The sequence below is a fragment of the Festucalex cinctus genome, chromosome 8 (assembly GCF_051991245.1).
Source record: "Festucalex cinctus isolate MCC-2025b chromosome 8, RoL_Fcin_1.0, whole genome shotgun sequence".
Classification (NCBI taxonomy): Eukaryota; Metazoa; Chordata; class Actinopteri; order Syngnathiformes; family Syngnathidae; genus Festucalex; species Festucalex cinctus.
Window position 1 is genome coordinate 6321704 of NC_135418.1, and position 20797 is coordinate 6342500.

Below are 20797 nucleotides of genomic sequence, written 5' to 3' on the forward strand. Positions count from 1 at the left end.
TTACGGTACTTTTGAGGTCCCATACGGGACATAACAATTTAGCCCAAATATGGGGCATCCCGGGTAATCAGGACAGTTGGCAACCCTAATAAGACAGTGCCAGGGCACCCCCATACCACTCAGCTGAGTGAATAAAATAAAATTTAAATTAAAAATGAAATATACCAAGAATACTTTAAAATATATGGTTATATTAAGGGTTAAAATAGCATACTGTTAATGAGTAAAATGTATTTATGCACTTCCAATTTTGGCCAGTAAGACGTTTTCTCATAGACTCATTAAAATGGTAACTAGACTGCTTTATATAGCGCTTTTATCTATACCAGTGGTGTCAAACATACGGCCCGCGGGCCGGATCAGGCCCGCAATGGGGTTTCGCCCGGCCCGCGAGATGATTTTGTAAAGTAAAAAATTATTTGTAATGTCAGACCAATTAATCAGCTGGCCACAATCAAAACATAAATTTATAATTTCACAAGCAGTCCTCAGATGAGCAATGCAGCTTGTACGGAGAATCGTCCTGGGTGTCATTATTTTACACACAGCTTAAAGTTACGGTTTGTTTGTTTATTTATTTATTTATGTATTTATTTATTTATTTATTTTTTAAATCATAGACCGACATAAACATGTTAAATATGACAAATTAATTACTAGTAACACTATAGATATGACAAGGATTAACATCCTTATAATATTAAGTCATTTGCTCCCCAAAAACTATAAATACGTTCTATTTTAAATATTAAGTGTTCCAATGATGTATTTAGACGGTTTTTGTTTGTTTGCTTGAGCATACAGAAAAGGCTTTGATGCAGCCTCTGAACTTAAGAGAACTGTTGAAGCAATGGTAGTTATTACAAAAACGACCAGCAGGTGGCAGCGGAGTATAAGAGTTCAACAAGGTCCCTGTTTCCCCCACAGTTTTAAACAGATTTGTGAATCATGATAAAACTTAGCTATATTGTAATGCTAATTGCTGCAAAAAGTAAACAGATAAAAATGTACTTTTTTTTTCCTGATGAAATAAGAGATGCTAATCATTCTTTTGGTAGGTTCCATGTTTTTATAACAATAGAACACAATATTCTGTGGGCCTTGCAAAAATCAGTCAAAATCCAGGAAAACAGCCGGGAGCAAAGGGGGTTGCTTCAGTGAAAATGGCGAGTGAATGCGTTAACTGTGCCACACAATGCATTCTGGGAACAATATATATGCAAAAAAGGTAGATTTAACACGTCCAGAACACATACCGTCAAAGTGTTGCCGCGTTACATTTGCATTCATGTTATGTTTTGGAACAGTATGATTACAGTTGAGCTCCATAATTTAGGGCGAGCCCACAAATAGCGAAAATCTGCGTATAATTGACGGCAAAATTTATTTTACCGATCCGGCCCACTTGGTAATATATTTTCCTCCATGCGGCCCCTGAGCTAATATGAGTTTGACACCCCGATCTACACCATATGGTGTCCAAATGCCTCAAATTTACCCATTCACACACACATTCACGCACACCAGTGGCCTGCTGCTGCCAGGGCCACTGGGAGAAAATCAAGGTTCACTATCTTGCTCAAGAACACTTCAACATGGTCACAGGGGTGAGGATCGATGGAGAGGACCAATCTACCACTGAGCCATTCCACCTGATAAAGGTGTGACATGCACAGTAGGCTTCACAGGCTGGGTGAGCCCACTTGTATAAGAACAGGTATACATGTAATTGATTTATGGATGATGAAAATACTGGTAATGTATCGTCTCAGTATGACTCTTGTTTAGCATGAAATAGACACATTTTATTAAGTCATACGTTTTAACAGGTTTACATTGCTTGGTCCACGTGTTCATTCATAGTTTTGATGCCTTCAGTGAGAATGTACAATGTCAATAGTCATGAAAAAAAAATAAAAATGCATTGCATGAGAAGGGGTGTCCAACCTTTTGGCCTGTAATGTATATACACAATATACATATACATGTATATATATATATATATATATATATATATATATATATATATATATATATGGTGCTTATCCTGGAGAAAAGCCCACCAGCCGCCACTGATGGGAATTAAAATCAAAACAAAACTTACTAGTAATACATTATCAACTGCATTGTATCCATTTTACCGACACTTCCTGCCTCTGATCCTCCATTTTCAGCGGGGAGCAAACCTGAATAGCATAATGCATACAGTTAGTGTAGTTAGTTACTGTGACCACTAGGTATGGCCTCAATTTAATCAAGTGCTATTAACTTCCTTTCTGAGTGTAAAATATACTATATATGTATTTGTATATATATATTTTTTTATTGTTTTTGTATTTGTAAATGGATACATTCACAAACCAAATATATTCAATGCAGCTTAAATGTACAAAATACTTTGCCCTGAGAATTCCCTTGCCAACCAGAATTGCCTTGCCTCCAAATTTTATTTATCGATCCCTGGACTTCGTCATATCAAAGCAACAACTCCGAAGAAGCTATATGCAATGCGGCTTTAATGTAGTACAAAATTGTAGTTTAGCTCACTACAAATTTTCAAAGTAGTTTGCCCAAAACTGGTGTTTTATTTTATTTTGAAGTTTGGTATATGTTCATTATATGTTTATTTACAGTATTCAATTATTGGGCTTTGTTTTGTGGGCCTTACACTGTCCTTCATGGTCATTATCCATGACTTCAGCCTGGGTGATCCACTCCATATAACCTTTAAGGTCCTCATCCAGCTGCTGGGTCTCCCTCAGCTTCTGAAACTCACCTCGGGACTTGGCCTTCTCTCGTTCCTTGGTGAACTCACTATAGTGATAAAGAAGACCAGACAAATCATTACATACTAAATTACTGTTCAATAATTAAAAAACTTAATGGGTAAAAAATGTGTTCCTACCCGCTAAGTACACCAAGGACCAAATTTAGCACAAAGTAAGAACCGACCAGGATGAGTGTGGTGAAAAAGATCCAGGGCCATTCCATACCAGTCGCATCATTCACCTGTTTATTGGTGTTTATGTTACATATCCCTGCTTTGTGTCATATTTGAGACAAAAATGGAACAGAGTATACACACTACAACATCAGACTAGTCTTCTTTAAGGCCATAATATGTTACCCAGTATAGGACATCAGTCCACCCCTGCGTAGTGATACATTGGTACACAGTCAGCATGGAAAATCCCAAGTTGTCAAAGTGAGTGATGCCATGGTTTGGGCCAGGCCAGCCGTCTCGACACTCTGTCCCATTGATGGAGCAACGACGGCCATTCCCTGCTTGGGCACATGGGGCAGGCTTTTCATTCTCCACTGTAGCAATGATGTCTGAGTATAGATAAGAGAGTAGGATTTACTGTAGGTCAGTACTTTCATTTGTAATAAACGCTTTGTCAAAGTAGCTGGCATTCTATACATTATCATTTCCTTTATAAAAGCAATAGTCCGAGCATACCTATACAGCTAAGTACAGTATATGCATGTTATGCACATTCAAAAGCTCTGTTGTCACAGGTAGTTTTTTTTTTCTATGTTCGCAATGTAAAATCAAACAAAAAAAAACAACAACAACAACACAACATACCAGTTCCTGTGTAGTAGCAGGTTTTGTGCATTTTACATTTGAATAGCTCAAGAGCCATTATAGAGTAGATGGTAACCATGAAAAAGACCAGTAGGGTTATGTGAAACAAGGGCAGCATGGACTTCAGGATGGAGTTCATGACCACTTGCAGGCCTGAGGAACAAAATGCATTTTACAATCAACTAATTTTGCTGTACAGACAAAAAGTCATCAATCCATTTTCTATAACACTTTTATCTTTAGGGCTGTGCAAGGTGTGGGATTAGTGGGTGAGTTTGGTCTTTAGCTAATTTCTTAAGAATCGTGTACAGAAAACCTTGTGGCAAGTAAAAAAGGAAACGAAGAAAATAAATAAAAAAAAAACAAAAAAACTTTGGACACTAGAAGCATCAAACCACTTATGCCAAACTACACACAAATTACATTATTCACACCTATTTAATATAATTGGATTACTCACTCATGTAGTGCATAATCTCTGAAAAACCCACGAAATAGTGAGGTACAACCCAAGATAAACCCCGTAATGTATGAATTTTGGACCAGAATACAATGGCGTGATATAGTGAATCCGCAATAAGTGAACCGTGAAGTAGCGAGGGACCACTGTATATAAATTCAACTACTGCTCCACTATATGCCATCGTCAAGAAAACCAAGAATTGGACCTGATAAGTACGCTGCTTAAAGGAATTTCACGTTTCAGATGTGTTGGTTAAAAATCTTGTTTTCTGGTGGTATTGAAAAAAACGTTTTCTGGTGGTATTGTGACTGCAAAAACAATCTGTTCTGACAGTGTGTTAGCTTACTTGGGACTCCAGACACAAGCCTAAGTGGTCGAAGGACTCTAAAAGCCCTCAGAGCTTTCATATCAAAACCACCACCTTTTTCTCCCACTACAGGCTCCACTCCACTGATATGATTTATAGCATCCACAGCCACAGTAAAGAGTCTGAAATAGCAACAAATGTGAGGTGAAATACATTTATACCGTGTTAACAATTGGAATGTCAAGGAATAATTTTGATACACTAAAAACTATGCAGTGAAAGCCTTCTAAATAAAAAGCACAATTCTCCTAATTAAGTTATATTCTACATCACAGTTTTCAAACAAAATAATCAACATTGGAAGAACATTTTAAAAATATAAAAATCCATAAGATTCTATTCAGATTGATGTAAGTAGACCCAGGAAAAATACCAACTTACCCAACTGATACACAAACAAAGTCTAAAATATTCCAGCAGTTTCTTAAATAAGCATCTGCATGAAAAAGAAATCCATAGGCAATTATCTTCAGGAAACATTCTACAGAGAAGATGATGAGGAAAATGTATTCCAGGCTTTCCTGCAAGACAACAACCACGACATAGTAAAGTGATGCATACCTCAAAACAACCACATCCTCAAACTCAAAGTATTGTTGTGTCTGTTAAAGACTAGATATCTATCCATATTGTTATTCAATCAGTTCAGCTCTATTAGCTTGATCAACGCAAAACAAAAGTTCAACTTTAAAACATCTTCAGGAATTTCAGACATGTATTGGTTATGTACTCTTTGTGATCAATCTATTTTGCTAGTCATGTTAGCCATTAGCGAGCAGGGCATACATCTACTTCTTGTCACAACGTTGACAATTGTAGTTCACCGCACACCACATATTATACACAAACTTGGTTTTAGATAACAATAGGTGCGTTTCCATTACCCTCAGTTTTGCGCAAAAGGCATGTTTCGCAAAAGTAAGCTGGTAATGGAAACACCGGATTTGCGAAAAAACTCTTAAATATCACAAAAAAAAATTTGCGCTCACATGAGGTGGTTTTTGAGACGTATCGAAAAAGAAGTATTTCGCAAAAGTGTAATGGAAACACATTTTGCGTGTAACGATTATCGGCCGGTTGTAACTTTTTGCAACCTCAGTTCCAAAGGAATTGAGCTCCTGTGGCCTGAACATGCCACTGTGGGGGGTGGGAAGACACAAGAACATCCCCCACAAGCAGCCACACATGCTCTGACTGACACGCGCACGCGCACACACACACAAATCAGGACAGTAAAAGCCTTCTTAGAAACTTGACTTTCTTATTTTGCAACAGAACAATGAATTATGAAATGTTATGTTTGCCATTTGTGAAATGTTGACTCCATGAAATGTCATGAAAATGTTCCATTGCAGTGGCAGATTCTCCACTAAACTTTCATGTGTATGCACGTTTTAACAGTGTAAGCTAGGTAACATTTTATTTGAGGTATTCAATTGTACGTGTTGCATTGGTTGAATTCTGACCTTAGAATCTTAACACACATGGGATCCAGATTCAATCTGATTAGTCAACCAAAAACCTCCCCCAGCTGGTAACTTTCCACTGTGGTCTCAACCGGCCCCCCTGGTGTGGAGGCCGCCGCCTTCCCAATTTAAAAGCACGCTCCCTGCGAGCTGCTCTCTCTCTTCCGCTGCTCTTCTCCGCTGCTCTTTGGCTCCCGCTTCTTCGCTGCTCCTTGGCTCCTTCCTGGTCTCCATCGGCGCGGCTGCCAGACAAAGGGCTAGCCCAGCTAGCTTAACCTCCAGCACACGGCAACGCACAGAAGCCATCGCGTGTAGCGACAGGCGCAGCGAAACACGCTGCTTTTGGTCCCTGCACAAGGCTCAAACGGATGGTGCCTTTCCAGGCACACTAGGCCTCAAACCAAAAAGGGCCCGTCCCAGCCAGCAGGTTGACCCCGTGACGCTCAGTTGGCCAGCCGGACGACCTGTCTCTCCCTCTCCTGAACTGAACCTTCTTCATCCCTTCTTCAAACGAGCTTGGCGAGTCTCCATCCAGGGTCCTGCTTCTCAGACCAACCCCATCTGTAAGTGCAACTTTGCAGGCCTTTGCCCTAGTACAAATTGGTGCAAACTAGGTTGATTGTGGGTCCCATGTTGGTTTGATTTAAGAAGTCTATCACCTTGGTTAAGACCGTTTCTCTTTTCTTCTTTTCTTCTCCTTTGATTATTTTTTTTATTATTTTAGTTCTCGTTTCATTTCCTATCATAGTAGTTAGTTTTGCTTCTTGAAATTCTAAGTAGATTATCCCACCTAGGTTAGAGAATAAACGTGCACAAAACTCAACCCCTGGTTTACTGTGTGTGTGTTTCATCAATTTATAGTGACCTCTAAGCTGAACAAAGAACTCACAAAATTGTAGTAAGGGCACAACCTTCATTTTAATGACTGATTCAACGAGGTTCTCATCTGTTATCCTGATAAAATTATCAAAAAAGAGATGTGGTGCTCCGCAGGCAAGCTCAACTTAATTTAAATATTAAGTTTGAGTCTCCTTCAATTAATGAGCCAATTGATTATTAATTTAATAATTAACAATTATTGATTTAATAATTAATTGGACCGATTTCCCTTACATAATGGTGCCCCTTTGGTGAGGCCAATTTATGTTACATATTTTGTGAAACACACACATGTAACAATCCAAAAACAGCTTAGTGCAGCGTGTTCTTCTGGGAAAATTTCAGCTCGTTTCCATAGCAACCTAACTACAACTTTATGCCAGAGCCAATCCGCTGTATAAAAGCAGTGTATTTGAAGCGCTAAATAACAGTCTAACGACTAGTTATTGAGAAGAGAATGAATTTGTCGACTATGTGAATGTTACACACACAAAAGTGGAAGAGTAACGATCACATTTTTTCTATTGCATGCAAAACTTTTTAGGCCTGGGAATGTTTTTTCTAACTCGTCACGAATTCTGATTGGGTTAAAAATATATTCCAAACCTCACGTGGCGCAATCAGCTTAGCTACCTGATTACGTTACAAGCCTTTAGGCTGAGGAAATAGTCTAGTGCACGAAATTCTGCATTCAGACCACCATTTGAGTCACAGCACACTTCTCAAGGTGTTAAGTTGACTCCCTTTTGTCGGGTTTAGCGTAAGGCACATGGTGCTAAAACTGCTAGGCTTTTGTGTAAAACACACGTGTTAAGATCCGCCATCTTTGGAGGCGTATCCTTAACTTAACTGGGATTCAGGTAACCACCCCTTGAAACCAGTCGACCAATAAACTAATTTGAGGGGCGGGCCCAACGGCCAGACTTCCAAGTCGCTCCTCATTTGACTGTGGCTCCAAGAGGATCACGTCTCTCCACGTGACCCCCCACTGAGAGCCCAGTCTCTGCCAAATTGTAGCACTGAATAACTAGTTATACAGTTCGCTTAAATTGTTGAAATTAGATTTCCATCTGATTAACACTAAAGTGTACTGTTTGCTTAATACTCATATTGCTACACGGCCAGCCGCCAAACTACAGCTAGTATAGTTGACTCCTGCTTTCTAGCAACTGACGTGTGAAGAGGGACACATCGCAGCCCCCCTCTCCCCCCCGTGAGCCTACTGTCTGCCTTCTTCAACATCGCATTCAAAGCACTTTATAATTTAAATAATTAAGTTACCGTGATTTGAAACTAATCGAGGGATTTAAATTACTACTGTACCGTCCTAATCTATGATTCTTACTGGATTTAAGACAATTTAACATCACGTGTCTTCGCCACTCTTAAACGTTACATTATAATATTTTTCCTACTCCTGTTTCACCAAGTGTTAACATTGAGTTTAGGGTTAATATTTTTGTACGTTTTGCACTTTTTAATCTTCATTAATTCCGTCGTGTTTAATGAATTAACACCGTCTTACAGGAAGTAGTAGTTTTCTCTTTCCCCTCGACGCGAGTCCTTAGTATCGCGATATAAACCCGTGGGAATTAAAACGTTTCCGTGGTTTCCGCTCCTTGATTTATTTAAATTATAATTATTAGTGTCTTCTTGATAATTCGGCGTCAGTGCCGCGCATAACAACACGCGCGATTATCCGTAAGGAGTGAATTTAACGTGTTTGACAGATTGACAGCTGGCGACACACGCACGCGCAACTTCCGGTGACGTGCCACTCATTGACAAAGTTTACGTTAGCGGCGTCTTGCTAACAACTTTGCTTGCCAAGTGCTACGATTTTAAAACTTGTGCAAGGTATTTAAACACTCGTTTTAAGACACATTCTGTGTCACTTACGAGCGACGGAGTTGTTTTGTCTATGCGGTAAAGTCATAAAACTTTATTGATCGAACAAAAGTACGACTCTATACTACACACAGGAGCCTCGTTGCGTTTGAAACGCCGACGGCGTCCTCCTGTGGCTATTCACGGTACCGCAGTCGAGGAACTTTTGCCAACAAAATTAAAACGCTTGATAACTTTAATTATTGACTAACCAAAGAGTTTGTTTAAATAATTAACTACCGTTTTCAAGTACTTAATTTTGTTTTAATTAAAAGCAACACTCAACTAGTAGTGTATAGCTTTTCTCGTTGTAGTAAAAGTGTTTACCCAATTTTTAGGCACTTTTGGAAACCTCTATTGAATTAAATGTAATTTTAATTTAATGTGACTGTCCTTAGTAGACTTTTGTTTCCTAAAACCTGTAACCTCAAATGTATGCTGTGGTTAATAGTAATTTCGCAGACTAAATTGCTTAACACAATACTTTGTTGAGGGTCCTCAATTATTTAATGCATTGCCATTTAAAATAATTGGTAACATATTTGGATACCATCCTTTAATCTGTGCCTTAATAATTTTGGTAAAACATTTTGAATCAAGTAATTGAGCCTAAAAAGCTAATCTTTAAGCATTTTCAGCATTGTCTAATTGGCTAACAATTAGTCCTTCCAAATTGAGTGAAGTGAGCTTACACATATCTTTGATATCATAACGCTACTTTTAACCATGGATGCTTTGCAAAATGCCCTTGCGACCGTGACTAACAATCTCATTCCAGGCTATGCCAACGCGACAGCCAGCGCTAGCGCAGAGATTCTTGACACCAACATTGCGCAACTCGTTTGCGACGCTCAACAAGGGTCGTTAACCCACGAAGATATGGCACAAATCCTCAGCCGACTAATGGTGAATTTAGTGGCTAGGTGGAAATTGAGTGACCATGAACTCGAACAAGTGAAAAGCGTTCTGACAGCAGAACAGCAAATTCACGCCCAAGTTAGCAGCAAGCTAACAGAGTTGGAAGCATGGTTGCATGAATCTGACCGCGTGAACTTGGGAAACCAAGTTACAAAATTGACACAGGAACTTAAAGTGAGTACACAAACTGCCCGCACGCATGAACAAAATTGGCATAATGCCACATCTGAAATTCGTGAGCTAAAAGAATGCATTGCAGAACTATCAAATCAGCACACTGAAGCCCATTGGATTGATCTCCAAACTGATCGTGAATTTGATAAGTACTTGCTAGCTCTCGCGAATGATGAAATTGCGGAATTAACTCAAAAGATTAGACTTTTGAAAAATGAACGCATTGAAGGAAAAAGGCAGACGTTTCGCTTGAAATCTCAGTTGATGGCAATGGAAGAAAAACTCCGGCGATTGCAGCATCCATCCTTCAACACTGGCCGGGATGACGAGTCATCCCAGGCTGAATCGAAATTGCAGCAAGTCCCACAAGGTAACAACAGGTGTCCATTGACACCGTCCCAAACCACTGCTTTGGAGGTCCCCGTTCAGGACCTGTCTCAGGTGAACTCTCCTTTGCATTTTGATCCACTTGTGGTGCACGCACCTGTTCCTTTTTCAGACGCTGCCACGTTGTCTGATGTGCTGCAGACTTCCTCTGCAAATCTTGGACCTGTTTCTCAGCCACCTGTGCCACTTCCGGTTCCCACTCGCTCCATGGCAAGCACTTCTCCAATTGCCGCTCAACACACACGGGGGCCCCCTCCCTCTGCAGTGTCACTGAGAGGAGCAAGCTCACCTGTCTCTGTGCTTCCACCAAGAAGCACACTTCTTGTTTCGGCACCCCCGCTAGGCGCCACGCCTTCTTGTGCGTCTCCAGTTGCTGCCAACCTTACTTCTCCTGCTCAACAAGCAGATGCTTCTTCACCTCATCATGTGGCGCAACCAGGCATGTCTACAAAAGAGTTAGACACGATTGCCAAGCACATTCAGAAATTTCAGCCAAAACAAGATTGCTCTGATAACACTTCTGTGTACCTCAAAGACCTTGATTTTCATTTGAGGAGATTCCCACAGGCAACAACGGAAGACAAGATTTACCTCATGAAATTGACGTCCACTCGAGAAGTAAGTGATTGGATCGACCGCCAGCCGATCCACATCTTGAATGATTATCGAGCACTGTGTCACGCATTGTCTCGTGAATTTGATGGCCCAGTATCAGCAATGAGCTTTCTTGCTGCCTGGTCAGTAAAACAAGGCCGAAAGGAATCACCCAGCCTGTATTATAGTCGCCTGCGCAAGGCATACTTTGGGCATCGTAACGAACCCAACATGGAAGAACAGGTAGAATTCAAAACACTCTTTCTGAACAACCTCCACCCAAACACAAGCCGCCTCTTGGGTGTGACAACTTGTCCTCGCACGCTAAGTAGTCTAGAGCTACGTGAACTTGCATCCAAGGCCTTTGTGTTTTTACGCGAAAACGCTGCTAAATCAGTGGAATCCTCTGTTTACCATGTTGCAGGTGATTCAGACGAAGTCGAACGACAGTCCGAATCACAGCAAAGCGACGATGACATCGCCGCTTCCCCATCAAATCCTGCACAACGGCCTCAAAATGGTTCTCATCAGAAGCACCAGTACGGCCGCAGTGCACCTGCGCGGTTGAGTCATAGCTCCAGCCGTGGTTGTGAACGGGAGAAACCCTTTGCGAAAACAAAACCTCGCAAAAAGAAACCTCCCCGCACAAATAGTCCTCAGGAGCCCCCATCCACGTCAGGTGACTCCTCAATTGACAGCAACATCTGGACAAAAGTTCTTGATGGACTGCGCAAATTGTCCAACGACAGTCAGCCGACAGCCATCAATGAGCCAGAGGTGTCGGACAACACCGTTCTTTCAGTCCAACTGGATCCAGCACCTTCTTTGCCTTCTGCCAGTGCACCTGTTACCGAGTCGAATCAACCATTCAAACAGCTCTTAGGTAACCTCAAGATTAAAGGTGCATCGCGTAAGTTCTATTTGAGGACGACACTTGAACAAACATTAGACTATGACGCTTTGGTTGATCCTGGCGCTGACATTACAGTAATGTCCAACACGCTCTTCAACCAACTTCAAGCCATGCTGAAGAACAGTGGCCGGATGCTCCGCCTCAACCACTGCTCATTGGAGATCGGTGCGTTTGCACTGACTAACACCCATCTGGACTCCATGGCAACGTTACACTGGACGATTGGACCACACAAATTGGTCCACCCTGTGTACGTGTCTGCTGTGGAATCAGTCCCGCTCCTCATTGGTCAAGATCTGCTGGGCCGCTTCAAGCCCCTGATAGATTACGACCGACGCAAAATCTGGTCACAGGTGCGGCAGCCTCTGCCAGCAGCACCGCTGACCAAAACTGCCAATTGTTATGCGGTAAGCCTAACAGAGCCTTCTTGTGAACCTGTTCTGAGTGTACAAAACTCACACCAGGACTCTCACCCAGCTCAAGGGGGGACCATGCCTGTTGTCTCCGAGATGCCCTCAAGAGGTCACCTTCGCAACACCAGCTCTCCCCTCGGCCAAGTTGAACATCCCACTCAGGGTGTACAACTCTGCCACCTTACGGAATGCGACTTGGATTGCACCTCCGAGCTACGCATGACACAAATTGAGGCCGTTGTCCTCACTTTTGAAGCAAACCATTCAGCTTCACCGCGGACTTTGAACTTGAAATCGCACTTGAAATTGTCATCGAACAACCCAAACAACACAGTGGTTGTTCTTTGCAATCTGCTTCTGAGCAATTTGTTACCCACCCTGCCCACCCTTGCAATGCAGATGGTGCGCACCACTGCCCTGCCATTTACTGCCCCCGCTTTCGCGCCTGCAGTACTTCTTTTGGGCCACACGTTGTCAGCCTTTGTGCTCAACAACACTTATCTGATTTCAATGAACTTGCAGTCCATTGTTCTTCTCTTGCTTTTGCTCATTGTGTGGCTCACCGCCGCCGCGTGCCTTCCTCGTTCGCCTGTCGACGGCTCACCTGTTCATGCCAAGACATTCGCTTTTGGGGGTCACCTTTTGCTTCCTGTCATGGGCTTTCTTCTTGCTCCTCCGCGGACCGCACATCTCTGCCGTTCGTGGCTCCACATAGCCGAAGGGGGGGTCATGACATCATACGCCCATGACATGACACATAGCTGTCAAAGGGAGGTCATCACAACAGGACTGGACCAGCCAATCAGGTCCAACCTCCATGACCTCACTTCCTTGGTTACAATTGAGGGACGAACCTCGCCCACCTTTGTTGACCACCATCAGCAGGTACAAGATACACCTTTGATTCTTCCTGTGGTTCATCCAAGATGACTTGGAGCTTTTAGCTCCCACCCATCAGGCACCTATGGGTGCATTTGCCTTTCCAACTGATGCAGGACCCAAACGGTCCCTTTCCAAACAGTGGTTTCAGACACCCTGGCGCCTAATGGCTAACACATTTTTGCTGCTGTTGTGTATGAATGCGCTAACGACATATTTAAAGTGGCTAGGGCCAAACCTAACCGCCATAACGCCATTGAATAGCCAATTAAATTTGTGCTTCACCCATTCGCACACCTGCACTCATACTTATGACACCATGTGCATAAACAAACTTCCTGGAAAGTGTACAGTGACTTAAATGAACTTCAGCAGACTCCCCAAACGACTAAAGCGATTGGTAAGAAATGTGCTTTTAGCTACTGCTTTTATTAGCTTCTTATTTAAAATAAGAACCTTAACTGTTAACGCTGTTAGTCCAAACACCGTTAACTTGAAAATGGTAAAACACGCGAGTCACGACCGAGATTCCTTTTGCCTAACAACGCGTAGCAAACAAATTACCAATCTACCGTCTCCCGACAAAACAAACAAAAGGACTACGCTAGTCGTCAATCTGCCTAGCATCACGCTAAGCTGAACCAACCTAACCACAAGACTTTGTTTCTTCCCGGTGTCCCAACCAGAGCACGCTCATACGCAAGGTGTGACCGCGCTGAGACTTGACATGCTGCACTAATCTGTTTGATACATCAACAGCTCAGTTGTGAGAACGTCTTCTCGGCCTGCATGCTCCCTTAATACAGCTTTCTTTTGCCCTAGAAAGACCTAAAGTCATAGTAAGAACCGAAAGTGCCCCCTTTCAGTCACATTGACATGACATTCCTACACAGGCCTCTAGACAACTATTGGACTTCTATTTTTCACTCTCGTGTTCTTCTCCTGTTGCGTCTGTTACTTTCCCCTTCCACTCTATACACGACACGTAGTGTAGACCTAGAGGGAAAGATAACATCATAGCCAACTGCCGAGTCTAGCTTTAGCAAAGGGAGGGGAGGGGTGGGTTTGCACCAACTTTGTACTCTGGTAACTGCATTGTTGTGCTTCACCTGTCCACCTGCCGATGCCACGTCTAGAAGTGCCGACCGAAACGTTCTGTCGAAGAACGTTTCCATCGCCAAAGGGAGGATCTGTAACGATTATCGGCCGGTTGTAACTTTTTGCAACCTCAGTTCCAAAGGAATTGAGCTCCTGTGGCCTGAACATGCCACTGTGGGGGGTGGGAAGACACAAGAACATCCCCCACAAGCAGCCACACATGCTCTGACTGACACGCGCACGCGCACACACACACAAATCAGGACAGTAAAAGCCTTCTTAGAAACTTGACTTTCTTATTTTGCAACAGAACAATGAATTATGAAATGTTATGTTTGCCATTTGTGAAATGTTGACTCCATGAAATGTCATGAAAATGTTCCATTGCAGTGGCAGATTCTCCACTAAACTTTCATGTGTATGCACGTTTTAACAGTGTAAGCTAGGTAACATTTTATTTGAGGTATTCAATTGTACGTGTTGCATTGGTTGAATTCTGACCTTAGAATCTTAACACACATGGGATCCAGATTCAATCTGATTAGTCAACCAAAAACCTCCCCCAGCTGGTAACTTTCCACTGTGGTCTCAACCGGCCCCCCTGGTGTGGAGGCCGCCGCCTTCCCAATTTAAAAGCACGCTCCCTGCGAGCTGCTCTCTCTCTTCCGCTGCTCTTCTCCGCTGCTCTTTGGCTCCCGCTTCTTCGCTGCTCCTTGGCTCCTTCCTGGTCTCCATCGGCGCGGCTGCCAGACAAAGGGCTAGCCCAGCTAGCTTAACCTCCAGCACACGGCAACGCACAGAAGCCATCGCGTGTAGCGACAGGCGCAGCGAAACACGCTGCTTTTGGTCCCTGCACAAGGCTCAAACGGATGGTGCCTTTCCAGGCACACTAGGCCTCAAACCAAAAAGGGCCCGTCCCAGCCAGCAGGTTGACCCCGTGACGCTCAGTTGGCCAGCCGGACGACCTGTCTCTCCCTCTCCTGAACTGAACCTTCTTCATCCCTTCTTCAAACGAGCTTGGCGAGTCTCCATCCAGGGTCCTGCTTCTCAGACCAACCCCATCTGTAAGTGCAACTTTGCAGGCCTTTGCCCTAGTACAAATTGGTGCAAACTAGGTTGATTGTGGGTCCCATGTTGGTTTGATTTAAGAAGTCTATCACCTTGGTTAAGACCGTTTCTCTTTTCTTCTTTTCTTCTCCTTTGATTATTTTTTTTATTATTTTAGTTCTCGTTTCATTTCCTATCATAGTAGTTAGTTTTGCTTCTTGAAATTCTAAGTAGATTATCCCACCTAGGTTAGAGAATAAACGTGCACAAAACTCAACCCCTGGTTTACTGTGTGTGTGTTTCATCAATTTATAGTGACCTCTAAGCTGAACAAAGAACTCACAAAATTGTAGTAAGGGCACAACCTTCATTTTAATGACTGATTCAACGAGGTTCTCATCTGTTATCCTGATAAAATTATCAAAAAAGAGATGTGGTGCTCCGCAGGCAAGCTCAACTTAATTTAAATATTAAGTTTGAGTCTCCTTCAATTAATGAGCCAATTGATTATTAATTTAATAATTAACAATTATTGATTTAATAATTAATTGGACCGATTTCCCTTACATGCGCATTAGTAGTCATGTGACACCCGCCCGGTCACGGAGGTAAGGACTGTAACCCCGGGTTTTCACCGGATGCGGTTGCGGTGTGGTTGCGGTGCGGTGCGTCTTGACTGCGTGCTCCGGACGGGTCAATTTTTTTGTCAATCCACACCGGCTCCGCACAGCTGCGGTCAGGCAGCTCCGTCGCCGCCCACTTCCCAACGTGTCTCGCGGGACCGCGCGCGCGCGATCATGTGGCATTTCACAACGACAAACATACAGAAAGTCTGTGCTCAATAGAGAAGTAGAAAGAGAGGTGGACTTCTTTTGATTTAACCTTTTCTTCTTCTTCTGCTATGAGATTCCATGCAGCATCCTTTTTTTGGTTGTCCTTATAAAAAGGATGTGCCGTGTCATATATTATTTTGTGGTTTTCCACCTCCAATATAAACCTCTCCTCGTCCATGTTCGCTGGTGTCTAAACCGTGAATGAGCACATGGCCCGGCGACGCCCACGTCACGTTTTGCTGAAAAGCTTGCGAAATAGGAGCTGGCGAGTGTTTTATTCTGAAAGGTAACCGGAAATTTATTTTGAAACTGCGTCGGTCTTCCTGTCCCGCTCGATGTGTTTTGTGCGAGCTTGCCATTTGCCGGAGGCCTACCGCTGCGGCGTCCGGCAAAAATAGAAAATAGGTCTATCCTTGCGGAAGGCCTGCGGCACGCCGCAGCTGAGACGCAGTCGACACGCAACGCACCCGCAAGCGGTGTAAACTGCACCATTCGAATGAATGGAATCTAATTGCTTGCGTCGCCGGACCGCACCGCAACCGCACCGCAACCGCACCGCAACCGCATCCGGTGAAAACCCGGGGTGACACGTTGTTTATGTGTTTTTTTTTTTATACTTGTAATTACTATTTGTTTTGAGAATTATTAATTTCGAGTTTGTATTTTAGTTTTACATGCTGAAGTGATTTGTATCGGCTACTGCACGTCATGAGCATAAAAGAGAGAGAGGTATAATCGAGCGAGACTCCTTCGAAAAGTTGAAGGAGAGGAGAGCTTGAAATCCTGTCCTGCCATGTCTGGTTAATTTAGCAGGGAGGATGCCAGAAAACATCAGAAACTTTTAACAATTTGTAACCCGTCTTTTACCCAATCTCTGCATGGGAACAACAACATTTTAGGACTACAGGAAGTAGGAAGTACGGTGCCACTGCTTTCGTGTCAGAACTGCTTGCCGACTGCCGAGGGACATACACAACAACACTAACACTAAAGGCCCGGAACCGCCCGATGAGGGGTGAGTGTTTTTAAAGTAATATAACTACACCGGGCGCCAGTCTACCGTAAACATCATGAGCACCTCCTCCAGAACAGCGAGTTCTCGCGAGACGGGACATTCCGAGAATTGCGCCTCAGAAGCGAAACTCTCTTCAATGGAAACACCGACAATTCGAAATTGTACTTTATCGAAATAGTACAATATCGCTTTTATTTTTGTGAAAAAGGGTAATGGAAACGCACCAATTGTGACTTTGTGATGTTAACATGAGCACTCATATGTAGCCAGAAGGGCTGCACGATATTGGAAAAACATGCGATATGCGATATACTTGCTGAACATAGCGATATCAATATTATTGCGATATTTAACATGTACCGAAAGAAATTACATTTTTATTACCTAATGAAAGAAAAACATTTTTCATGTGGCAAAATAAGTAACCTTAATGTAATCTTCGTTAATTAATTGTAATTATGTCTTGATAATTTTCAACTATTGTATGGCGATGCACATTTTAGTTAGCATCTGACTGGTCAAATTCATATAAAAAGCATAAAATTCGAATGCATGCATTTGCGATATGCATATTGCAAGGGCCAATATCGCGATATCAATATTTTTTCGATATATTGTGCAGCCCTAGTAGCCAGGTGAAAAAGAGGTAAGTAAACAACACACACACACACACAAAAAACGTTGTTAAATGGGTGGTGCTAGGTTCCTATTCTTTGCGTAGTTAAACGGGAAGCCAGTTTGTTTCCTGCGTGCGTTTGGTATCACCGGGAAGAGATCGAGTGAGGGGCATTTTGAGCAGAGACTGGTTGGCGAGAAAGCAGTTTTGAGCCACATAAGCATTTGCTTGATTGTATCGGGTTGCCACTTCCGCTTTGTGTAGCGCTCAGTATGGTGTTTGGAAGCAAGTTTGCGTGTTTGTTTTGTTACACAAGCACCATGTATCGTGTTGCGCGGTACAAAATGTTCTGTTGTTGTGTAAAAAATGATGTGAACATAATCATTGAGGTTCCTATAATTCTGGGTATGTAAGCAATGACAACAGAGACCATTTAGAGAAATAAACAATCCCAACAACAATCCGTCTTCTCCGGGTACTCCGGTCTCCTCCCACATTCCAAAGACGTGCATGGCAGGTTAATTGGGTGCTCCGAATTGTCCCTGGGTGTGCTTGTGAGCGTGATTGGTTGTTCGTCTCTATGTGCTCTGCGATTGGCTGGCAACCAGTCCAGGGTGTCCCCCGCCTACTGCCCAGAGCCAGCTGAGATAGGCCCCAGCACCCCCCGCGACCCTTGTGAGGAATAAGCGGTCAAGAAAATGGATGCATGGAACAACAATCCCCCCCGCCTTTTTTTTTTTTTTTTTTTTTTGGACCAGCGTCACATCGGGACGTCACGATAAGGGCAATATTGTGATATTGCGATATTAAAAGTGCCACAATATCGCCGTTGTCATGTTCACAATATTTAAAAAGAACACATTTGTTATAAAAGTCAGGTTGATTTCCATTTGTGCAGTTCTAATACTTTCTAGTGGCTAGTTTTTAATTTCAATTATTCAATTTCAAATTTTCAATTTTATTTTCATTAGGGATGTTTTGGCCTTCTTTGTTTAAAATCTGTGCTAATTGTCAGATGAAGGGGAACCTAATTTGCTTGTGAAGCGATCAATGTGTGCTTGCATTAGCAAGTAAGTGCCTCACTATTGTTATTCGAGATTGTAGGTGGTTTATATGCATTGCTGTTATGTACAAAAGCACAATTGTGCTTTTTTTTTTTTTAGTATGAGCTCTCTTTTTTACAATATTGTGATCTTTTTTAAATATCGCCAATACAATATCGTGATAATTATCGTACCGTGACCTTCATATCATGATAATATCGTATTGTGATGTTTGGATATCGTTACATTCCTAGCGTCACATAATTATCATAATCATGTAGCTTCAGCATGGACATTGTTATTGAGGTTAGAAAATGACAAATAAAAGAAAAAGAAAGTTACAACCCTGAATGCAGTACAGGCATTCTTTTAATTGAAAATGCTTAACCATATATATATATGTATATATATATATATATATATATATATATATATATATATATATATATATATATATATATATATATGTGTATATGTATATTGTTGACATTATACTAACTATACACTATTATTTGCCCTGAACTACATTAAGGATTACTCTCGTCTTGAGTTCATTTCCATTGTGCATTGCTATGTCCTATTTGTTTTATTTTTCCTATCTCGATTGTGTTGGATGCTGTGTATGTCTTCATGTCATTTACAAACCCACACTGTATTGGTATGTTTTTAATGGCCTCTCGCATTTCAGTGAAGGCATGCAATCTCTTTTACACTGCTAGCATGATACCAGTCTATTTTAGATACATAACACACTGACTGACTTATCCCACTGCCCTTCACAGGGATAAAACATGAGCCCAACGGTGTCCTTGTATACTTGCCCTTGCATGCTACTGAATCAAAGTAAATGTACTTATACATTATATTTAAATGTCCAGCTATGATTGTACTTTTGTCGTGCATTGACTTTTTTCAAACCAAACAGGGTGTATACGATTTTTAATGTTTAACATATTTTAATGGCCCTCGTCACCCTAATAAGTATTAATTAGATTAGGCATTTTGTAATAAAATAAAATAAGTCACATTTTGTTGAATAACCATAAACATATATGAGGCCTAAATGACCCAAAATGTGAAATACTTTCTATAAATATGTCATACAGTAATCAATTGATGTCTACTCATTCATAGTGAAATTGATGTAGTCATGTAAGGATGCTGTACTTAAGAGATTCTATGTGGATCCAATTTTACACCAGTTTTGCTGTTCTGTAAGAATTGATGCTGAAAGACAGATAGCTAGGGACATATTGAATTTGAGATGACAAGACCCCCGGTGTGCGAGACTGAACGCCAAACATTTTTTTTGTTTCTGCTGTCATATGGCGAGGTCCCGAATGCTAACCAATGAACAGTGACAGTGATTTTAGGGCTTGTCATTTTTGTACGGATTATAAATCCAGTAGGGTTCTGAGATCTGCAGACTTGGGTCAATTAGTGGAACCCAGAGTTCAAAGTAAACATGGTGAAGCTGCACTTAGCTGTTACGCTGCTCACAAATGGAATAATCTGCCAACAGAAGTGAAGTCAGCCCGAATGTAAATTCTTTTAAAACTAGGTTTAAAAGTTTGCTTTTTTCACACCTTTGATTAGGGTCTTGTAAACATTTTTAAATAATGTTTTTTCCTTATTATTTAGCTGCAATTGGCTGGCATCCAGTCCAGGGCGTCCCCTGCCTACTGCCCAGAGCCAGCTGAAATAGGCGCCAGCAGCCCCCGCGATCCTTGTGAGGAATAAGCGGTCAAGAAAATGGATGGATGGATTATTATTTAGCTACTATTTCTTTACCCAAGTGTTTTTTTTTTTTAAGTTTTCTCTTGTGTTTTAACTTTGTAAACATGTGCTTCTGTTTTTTTTTCCCAAAATAATTTTTGTAAGCTACAATTTTTTTTTCATATGATATATGAAAAAAAGAACGGTGTTTATTTTTATTTATTTATTTATTTTTTTCCCACTTGCATAATTTGCTAGTGAGCATAAAGATAATTTATAAAACCGACTTTATGACTTGACAGGAGAATATTACTAAAGTGAACTTTTGATAAAACATCACCTCTCTGGCCCAACCTTATAATATTTTAAATGTTGTCACGACAAGAATAGCCTATGTGAGACAGTATAGATAGAATATATATATATATATATATATATTTTTTTTTTTATTAAGGTTCCGGTGCGACCGGAGAGTGGATCCCAGAATCACAGAACACAGA

The 20797-nt window shown here is 41.7% G+C and overlaps 1 protein-coding gene across 1 annotated transcript in view; it reads right to left on the reverse strand.

The window, feature by feature from the left end:
* The window catches only part of LOC144023470 (dihydropyridine-sensitive L-type skeletal muscle calcium channel subunit alpha-1-like), a 93067-nt gene that overhangs the window by 55423 nt on the left and 16847 nt on the right, over positions 1 to 20797 (reverse strand). Inside the window, exons 3-9 of the mRNA XM_077528986.1 lie at positions 4801 to 4940; positions 4399 to 4541; positions 3590 to 3742; positions 3128 to 3333; positions 2906 to 3009; positions 2669 to 2814; positions 2105 to 2186 (exon numbers count right to left, since the gene is read on the reverse strand). Coding sequence (XP_077385112.1) covers positions 2105 to 2186; positions 2669 to 2814; positions 2906 to 3009; positions 3128 to 3333; positions 3590 to 3742; positions 4399 to 4541; positions 4801 to 4940 — 974 coding nt within the window. The remainder of the gene's footprint in view (positions 1 to 2104; positions 2187 to 2668; positions 2815 to 2905; positions 3010 to 3127; positions 3334 to 3589; positions 3743 to 4398; positions 4542 to 4800; positions 4941 to 20797) is intronic.